At 41.0% G+C, this 9506-nt stretch overlaps 1 protein-coding gene across 2 annotated transcripts; it reads right to left on the bottom strand.

The window, feature by feature from the left end:
- Positions 1-1562: 1562 nt before the first annotated feature.
- Positions 1563-6978, bottom strand: LOC103151268 (transmembrane protein 26). Of its 2 annotated transcripts, XM_016681292.1 has the most exons (3): positions 5499-6978; positions 3563-3707; positions 1563-2767 (listed from the first exon to the last, which is right to left on the bottom strand). In XM_016681292.1, exons 2-3 carry the CDS (start codon positions 3695-3697, stop codon positions 2036-2038), a joined length of 867 nt encoding a protein of 288 aa, XP_016536778.1. In that variant the 5' UTR covers positions 3698-3707; positions 5499-6978; the 3' UTR covers positions 1563-2035. The 2 variants fall into 2 exon arrangements, with proteins under 2 accessions (XP_016536778.1, XP_016536779.1); XM_016681293.1 differs by lacking the exon at positions 5499-6978 and having other exon boundaries at positions 3563-4107.
- Between the last annotated feature and the right edge of the window lie 2528 nt (positions 6979-9506).

Here is a 9506-nt window from a genome sequence, read left to right as displayed (position 1 = left end):
AGCATACACAAGGAAAGAAAGAGAAGATGGATCCTTGAGAGATGGAGAAAGAAAACAAGTGAAAGACACGAGGAATGTAGGAGGAAGGTTGGGTACAAAAAAGAAATTAAGGGATGACTGACAAAAACAGGCAAGGTAGGAAAGGAAAAATTAATGAAGGAAGAAGACAAAATAGGAAAGACACAAGAAAAGATAGATGGAAACAAAGGAAGGGTTAAAGGATACAACGAAGTAATGACCCTAAGAAGGACATAACTTTTAGACAATACAGGAAGAAAGTCTTGAAACACAAATATCTGACACTGTGTCTTAAGTTCTGTAGCTGTAATTCAGACCACTACAGGAGATCTTTCCTGCCAACAGCCATAACTTATTAATTAAATAATTTAAACACAATTTAATTTCCCTTTGGGATGAATGAGGTACTTTTTAATTTGAATTAGTATGTTTGTTCCATGCATTTGCTTCCTCTGGTCCTGGAAAGCATTGAAAATCCCAAGACATTTCCAGACCGTGTGGGAACCCTGCACACATCCTTGTCCTCTTTCTTTTCTTTGTCTCTAACGTGAGGGAGCAGAGTCCAGCTTTCTTCAGCAACCGGACCTCCTGTCATTACAACGAAGGCCGGGTGAAGTGCAGCAATTTGATGGACACTGATACGGGGCAGTCTTAGAAAGACCCCTCAGTGAATTGAAACTCGCTGCCATTGGCGCTCTCCGGCCGCCGCCTGCCTCGACACTGAGGCGGGAGACGCGCAGCAAAGAGGGTCATCCATAAATGCAGAAGGGCTGTATCCAAGCCTCCATCTGACAGGAGAGTTATTGTGCAGATTGAGGGGCTGAGAGGAGGGGCTGTGCCACGGCTGTTTGTCCCAACCTTGAAGTAGCTTGAAACCTTAAGACTCTGGGCTTCGGATCAAACGTTTCCCTCTCCCCTCGTCCTCATAGGCTGTTTTAAGAGTCTCTTGCTTTTGTGGCCATGTGGAGGAATCGCTCAAAAGCACCTTTCCCGACTTTCAAAAAGAGAGCAAGTGAGAGCAAATCCCTCGTAATCACAAGTGTGCTTTTTCAGCCATTATGAAAATGCAGCGAGTTCTAGAGCGGGCTGCGGTGAGCTGATTGTGCTCAGGAGGGAAATAACCCGAGAAGGGAGAGGCAGACTTCTTCACTCGCTTCCCGTTTATCATGAAGTGTCTTTAGGCTGATTACGTTTGATCAGTAATTGCAAAACAAATGCATGACGGTGACTAAAAAGCTTCTAATTCAATTCTAATTTAGAGTCGCACACACTCTGTGGTTATTGTCTTGCAGACAAGACGTATAGAGGAGCTTTTTCATTCCAGAACAAAACACATGCTGGAGTTCAAACGCATCCGATGCTTCCCTTTCCACGCCACTATCATGTATGTTTCAGCCCAGAGAAGTGTTTGTGCTTCGGTTGACTTGGCAACACTGCCATCTCATGGCAAGCAAAGTAAAATAAACATCCACGTGCTATTTTAATTAAGCTTTTTTTTAAATGCCTTTATTAGAAAATATTTATTAACAATTAAAAACACAATTGAAAATATTTCATCTCTCATATTGATTTTTTTTTTTTTATTTGATAGTGAAAACCATCACGAATGCTCACACAGACCTTAATCAAATCTTTCTGTTTCCAGTGCAGCTAAAACAAGTTGAATGCAAAGCAGAGGACTGCTGTGTTGTCATTACTAGCTGCTTTATGTGAATGAGAAGCTAACATCTCTTGGGTCAGAGTGTTGACACCATCTTTTTTTCCTGTATGAGAGTTTTCTTTGGTTTTATCAAAGAGAGCAGCAAGAAATCCTGTCTGATCTGCCTTTGTGGGGACAGACTCTTCTTTTGTGTTCTATATTTTGTTCCCGAACCTCCTGAGAGCTGAGACTGTCTCAGAACGAGGCTGAGATGCAAGGGATGGTTGACACATTCAGCGTTCGTCTTGACAAGTGAGAGGAGCCCCATTCCTGTCTCCCAAGGGTTTCAAAGTTATGTCTCGCGACGCTGCTCTTTCATTACGTAGACACTCCATGATCTCCCTCTCCTTCGAGTCCCAGCTCCATGTCCATACAACGCCTCTGCTCTGCACTACACCCCAGTTTACGCCTTCCTTCTTCAGCCTCCTCTACCTCACTGCCTCCGAGGGTTTGACAATAGGTTGCCAGGGCGTCGCATCTTTCCAGCACTGACTCCTGCACATGCTGTTCAAACTGCACCACGAAGATTCTGTAAAGCTCCAAAAGGACAATAAGTATGTTCTTGCAGGTGAAGAAAATCATCACCTGGTTCTGGACTTGCTCTTTTATCATGAGGTATAGACGATAAACCAGGAACGGTGCATCTTGGAGTCCCACAGTAAGCAACAGACTCCATATTTCGTTGGAGCAGCAAGAAGGTAATGACGATGAGAGTCGACGACAACAAGGGAGGCTATTCCAGCTCCTAGGAACGTCACCCTGTGAGGCTGGCGTCTGGGTGAGAACCAGTGGAAACTGCATGAGTGCCCAAGAGAAGAGGGCAAGGCCAACGATGACAACCACCTGATTGCCTTTGACTTCAGGTTCCTTGAAAGTATCAAAGATGTCTAGGATATCAGCACCCAGTCCAACATATACCATGAGGAGCTGAGAGAGCTGGTCCCGAGACATGTCCCCTTTGGGCATCAGCCAGCGCCCCAGAACCAGGACAATAAGCATGGTCTGCTCCAGTCCAGCCACCCAGTTCTCCGGTTCAAGTTCCTCAATGCCCTGTGGGGAAAAAAATACCACAGTTTAACCCAGGGGTCCTCAAGACCAGGCCTCAAGGACTAGGTGTCCTGCAACTTTGTGTGTGTTCCTGGTCCAACACACCTGAATCTAATTGCCGAATTACCTCATTTAAAATTTAAAAGTTGCAGGAGACCGGTCCACTTGGCCTGGATTTGAGAACAACTGGTCTAAGCTCCTCATCATCATTTGCACAGTAACAAATACATGATCATCTCAGAACGACCATGTCTTAACGTCTTGAAGGATGCTTATCATGTTTGTTTTTCTCTTTGCAGTTTTTTGTCTTGCATCATATTAGATTCCAATAAATACATTTATGTCTGTGGTGCAAGGCAATAAATAATAATAAAAAAAACAAACATTTGCTTAAATCCTTAAATCAAAATCTATCCTTTCTATTTTTAATATGGAAGAATAAAGTGTGTATCAGCTTCTTATGCTGTTGATCTTTCAAATTACATTGTCACAGTAACTTTTAAGCTTCCTCGGTTTGAAAACAATATGGCTTAAGTTTTCATGTCCTCCTGCGCAGAATAGGGAAAAAGAAAAGCCCACATGAAAGAAACCATACTAAAACCATCCCACAAGGGAGATCTGAGCCTTCAAGCAGCACGATATCCAGGCGTTATCTCAGCGTGCCTATTACACTTTTTCTGCCGCTAATAGTTTATCCATCTTTTTCTAGATTTAAATCTTATCTGCTATCAGGTGTTGCTTTAATGTGGCCACATGGGGCGCGAGGCGGGGAGGGCAGTTTAGCGACGGGATGCTTACCACTGCGATGGGGATGTGGGCCAGCGAACGAGGCTCATGGCCGGAGGAAGCGTTGAGGGGCAACTTGGACTGTAATAGGCTCAGCTCCAGAAACCAAATGGATGGGATGACAGTACTGAGGTAGAGGAAAACCATAGGGGAGAACCTAAAAAAAGGAACACCGAAGGAGAGGAACGTCGGGTTAAGAAGGTGATAGTACGATATTTTTAGCAACGCTTTCTTTTTTTTTTGCTCTTTTCTTTCTACCACCCACTAAAGAAGAAAGGGTGCCTATTTCCCCCAAAAGAAGCATCAAATTTCAGACAGGCAATTATTCTCATCATATATGCAAATCCCACTTGACAGAGCAAAGCCTTCATGAGGAGAGAACTTCAAAGTAGGAATCAGCGAGACAGGCAGAGGCCTGAAGAAAGCTCGTGTCTGGGGATGTTCAGCCTGGATGTGCCTAAAAGCTACAGCTTTTGAATGAAATATAGCCTGCCGTTGAATGAGGTGTGACACTAAATGCTAGTATCCATTTGAGGCTCATGTTAAAAGGTTGTTGACTCAAGTCTCTTATATATATATATATAAATATATATATATGTATATTTGAAAGCTAGTGGGTCAGAAATGACTCAGGCTGGCTGGAGAGGCTTGCTCTGTGACTACACAGACAGACTCTGACAGGGATGCAGTAGCGTGTCCTGCAACATTGGGCTCAGTGTAAGATGGAGCAGCGACACAACAAATGACAAGGTTTGCTTTTGCCACACAGTAAAGACGGGAACGAGCTTCTGAGAACAGGTTGACAATTTGACCAATTAATCATGGCTCTGAGCAGATGGATTACGAGTTGCTCACAGACAAGTTCCAAGTTTTAATTTACTACCACCCCATGCAAAACATATTACATATTGTGCCTAAAACCTCATATCAAGCCTTTAAAAGAGACAAGATACTGTGGAATCCACTTTGTTTTCTTTTCTTGTTAATTTATCCCACAGCTACCGAGGAGAAGGGAGTTCTTTCTCAACAAAAGAAAAACTTTTGCGTCTGATAATGTTCCAAAATGTCTGCTTTCACATTTGGGAAGTCCTTCAAGTCTGGTTTAGTCTTGGAATTAACAATGGCACTTAGGGTTAGGTTGGTTAAAGGGAGATAACCTTCTTAGGCCATTCTCAGGGTTGTGGCTGTATGCAAACTCAGGTCTGTCATTCCTGTAATTCTTTTGTCCTTCCAACACAAGACAAGTGTGTCTACTTTTTTATTCACTTCTCAGCATAGCAATTCTACTTTGACTTTCATGTCACTATTTTGTAATAACTATAATTTAATTTTGTATGTCGTACAACAGTTAATTATCTAAACACCAAACATTGCTCTACATTTTTCTCTGTGTATGAATAATATGCACCAAAACACATAAAAAAAATTAATTCTAACTGATGAATCAGTTGCTTGTGAGTGTTTAAAGTGCTGCTTTTGTAATTAGCAATGCTAATGCTGGCTTGTAAATAACCAGTAAGCAGTGATTTAGTTTCAGCTCTTGCCGTTTATGTCTTTGCTTAGTAGAATCAGCTGCGTATTTGGCCGCAGTGTATGCAAATAAGTCATTTACAGCTGATTTCTGAGTCGGAATGGCTCCAAACAAATATTTACCTTTCAGCCTCTCGTGAACCTGCTCTTTCGACCAAAGCTGATATTGATCTACTTTGTTTACCGTGGCTTTCTTCAGTGTTGCCAGACTATTAAAGTGGAGGACTCTATAAACACTAGTATGTGAGGTCTTGTTCACCATCTTGTTTACTAAAGCTTCACACCTTCTGATTCTGACACCAGCACTGTTCCTTGATGTAATTGTGACGTTGTATTTTACTGAAACATTACCATTTCCACTCTGCATTGCGGGTGCATTTGAGGGTGAGGGCCATTTCCACACCCAGCAGAGCCACACCTGAAAACAGCAGCCAGTACATGGGCTCCCCTTTGACGGTCACCACTTGCCACACCGTAACAACTCCATGGGCGGCGAACAGGAAGCGACTCAGCAGAGCCAGGAAGATGTTCAAGAGGCGACACATGGTGCAGCAAGGAATCCCTGCACAAACATCCGCTGTAAAATATGATTATTTTCAATTATAATTTGTTTAGAAGCCATAAAAATCAAAATACACACTTAAAGTTTTGTACGTGTTTAGTTGTCAATGCATGTCATTAGTTTACTCAACCTTGTTTTGACCATGGGATGATATATAGCATGGCTTAAACACACAGTTTTCAAAGCTAATAGATGTTGAAGTATCTTTGACATTTTGGTAAAAAATAAAAAACAAAAATAATAAAAGAAACTTTACTTAATCATCATTTTCATAAATAAACATCAGAATCTAACAAAATATGCTTGTCAAAGGCACACTGTCAACATGTCAGTGTGTTTTATGGAGTTAAGAATAGTGTGAATACATTTCCCATAAATTCAAGAAATACTGTAAAGCCCAGGCTGCATACTGAAAAAGTGACGGCCTCAAACAAACACAAGGACTCAAGAGCATTTCAGTCCAAACCCCAGTTCAGCTTTCATTATTTGTAACTGGATGATGCATCAGCGTACAAATAGCCGTAGCTGTCAGGATAAGAGCCCTAGATCATTGGGGGTTGACTCTGAGCGAGCTGTGATTAGTAATCAGGAGTTAAACAAACTGATCTGCAGTCAATATGAAACGACTCGGGAGGCTTTCCCCGGGTCTTACGATTTATTGACTTGGAAACTGTGCCAAAAAGGCGACGTCCTTGATGTTATCTTCTCACGATGTTTACATAGCCTGGTTTGATTCAAGTCACAGCGTGCCCTTCATCAAACACATCACTGAAAGCTGACATATCGTCTACAGTTTGGCCGATAACTGACTGACTGTACATCATCATCAATGAAGTGAAAAATCCTGTAAGAAAATCAAAGAGTGTAAAGTGATTCTTGTTGGCGATTTATTTATTTAATGTATTTTCTTAATCTAAACCATTTTTATAGGTTGTCCTTTAACGCTTCTCCCGTTTTTGAGCTCAAGATAAAGAAACACAGTCCATCATTGGAGAGGTTGGCATTTTACCGTTGGCATCAAGCTGTCCTTGTCCCTTATTTTGCCCCCACTTTACTAATTGTTGTGTTTGAGAACATGGTGTGCACTCTTAAGAGTGTTTTTAAAAGCCAACAGCACTATAGAGGCACCTTATAAAAGAGAAATCCCCTTGCACCTTATCTTGCTCCCTACCCTTAAGATGTCCCATTTGTTTCTGGGAAACAAGGAGAGAGGAAAAAATAGACTTGTAGTCCTTAAAAGTAGACACTGGGACACTTCCAGTGAACCAGGAGTGCTCTAAAAATAAAAATAAAAAAACTGAATGTATTCTTTGTTATGCTGCGTCATTACTTTTTTTTGTGAAAAATGCAGATAACATGTAATTTATTTACATATTTATACATGCAATGTAGTTAAAACAATTTTTGCACATCATACTTATTCAGGTTTGCTATTTTGGAACAATTATACTAGTGTTATTTTATTAATTATACAATATATACTTTATTTAGTTGCTAGCATCTGTTTAATTCCAAATCATTTGCAAAAAGTTAAATGCATCTAAAATATACCAAACACTAATTGTATTTTTAACTAGGTGGAACTGGTATATTTTTTGCCCTTTCTTAGCAGTCATAGAATATTAAGCCATATAATTACATTTAAAAAATCAGTGACAATGGATAATATAAGCTTAAATTTTAACCACCACCTGAATTATCCTTACTTCTAGAAGTCGTTAGAAGTAAGGATAACCATGGAATATGGATAAACTATAGTCCAAGTAGATTCTTTCTACTTTTTATCTAGTGAAAAAAGGAAAAAAAGCCCCTAAGAATCCTTAACACAAGTATGCACCAAATGGAGTTTCCACAAACCATGTAACTCACAAACTTCGCTGCGTAGGAACATATATCCTTCTTGAAATGCACCAGAGAAAAGTAAAAGAGCAAAACAATAAAATAAGGCAAATTTCTTACTGAATGGAACATGAGTTTGAAGTGAACATGCATTTTGTTTTGTTATTTTGGTTTTTTATGCTAGCTAAAAGTTATTTCTGCTAAACTGATTAAACAAGTGAGACTCTGGATTTGCATGCAGCACAAACCTGAAGTCAGACGTCTGGTTGATAAGCGTCCACGGTGGATTTCTGCACATTCACAGATTCTCTGTAGTGCTAAGAAATGATAGTCACACACAGTGACCAGGCCTCTGTCTGGCTGGCTCGGCCTTTAATATGACCGCCACCTCTTCCAGCTTCAGGAGGAGACATCATGTCAGATCTGTGTGTGAGTGTGTGTGTTTGTGTGTGTGCGTGTGTGTGTGTGTGTGTGTGTGTGTGCGCGTGCGTGCGTGTGCGTGTGTGTGTGTGTGTGTGTGTGTGTTTGACAGCGAAGTGGGGAGTGACTGCCATTCAAGTCAACCGAAGTGAAGCATCAGTGTGCTGTAGCGTGAACTACAAGGGTGTGCTCGGCCATCTTAACCCCCATCCACCCAGCCCTCCCAACATCATGGTGCCGTCATAGGAGATAAGACTTCCTGCCCCCGGCGCCAACATCTTCATTACCATCCGTCATGATGTCATCTGAACTGGCCCAGAACAAAGTTATCAGCTTGGGAGAACCCAGTCTGTCGGACTCCTGTTCAGACAGCGTCCCGCCCCACCCGCTCTTCTCCCACCCGCCCTGATCCGCCGCCACACTGCTTGGCCTGATAACTGCCTCGGTCTGTGCACACGGGAATATGGGACCACAAGAGGGAAAAGATGTGGAGATGGTTTTCCCCGTGTAATCACCGAAGTCATGTGTGGAAATGTTGTAGCTGTTGCATTTGAAGAAAGATCCTGAGAAGTCTGCCAAAGTAAAAAGAAGTGCAATTTTTGGATGTGTAACATTGAATGACAAAAAATAAAAAATAAAAATAAAAAATAGTGTTTTTGCCTTCGAGAGGCTTTTAAAAGCACCCAAAACAACATAGACCAAAATGAACCCAGATAATTTTTAGTGTTTTACCATTTACTTAATTCCAGCTCAGCAGTGTTTCTCTTTGGTAGGAGTGTTCGTCACTTGTAGGAGGCATTGAGAAGATAAAAAAGCTTTTTGTCATTGTGGTTGTTGTTTCAAGCCCGGTGATAAATGAATTAAATGAATCTTTTACTTCTAGAAACGTGCTCTTTAGGGATTATCTGGCTAGATCGGTGTCCTGAAATGATCAGAAGCTAAGTTACTCCTAATACTCCTAGCTATTTTACATTCTGTGATTTTTATGTCATCATGCCACTTAACCAGCCACAACTTGAGCTGCAACTTTTTCTTTTTTGTTTTTTATACCACCTGTTTTGGGCATACTACATTAATGATCTAACAAGTCTGGAATTTTTTCCATTGACATTTATGTTAAAAGAGACACTGGATTAGCTTCTCCAATCCAGGGTAATGAAGAGACATTGCTGAAGAGACTTCACCAATTTTTCTCCCAACTCCCAAAACACTATGACATTAAATTGTTTATTTTTGTTTTGATTCATAATGTTTTTTTTAAGCTGTTTCAGCACTCCAGCTGTAAGTTACTCAGTATTCATGTAAATGACTGTGCTCAGCTTATGGCTTTCAAAAAAATGTCGCAATTGGCCTAAGACAAGTGGTGCTTTCTCATCCAAGAACTTCCTCAAATCAATTTCCCAGTTCCCTCAATGGAAAGACCTGTACTCATCTAAAAGTGATTTATTTATAATCCCAAACAAGTACCTTTTTTTTTTTTAGCTGTGCAAGTGTACATCTACCAGGAGTGATTTTAATTCGTTTCTCAAATCACATCCGACAACAATTCCTTTAACATCCGTGTGATTATCTGTAGCGAGGAGCGATTGAGACGAATGCACGTGG

Source organism: Poecilia formosa, unplaced genomic scaffold, assembly GCF_000485575.1.
Source record: "Poecilia formosa unplaced genomic scaffold, Poecilia_formosa-5.1.2 Scaffold276, whole genome shotgun sequence".
Lineage (NCBI taxonomy): Eukaryota > Metazoa > Chordata > Actinopteri > Cyprinodontiformes > Poeciliidae > Poecilia > Poecilia formosa.
This window is presented reverse-complemented; position numbering and strand designations above follow the sequence as displayed.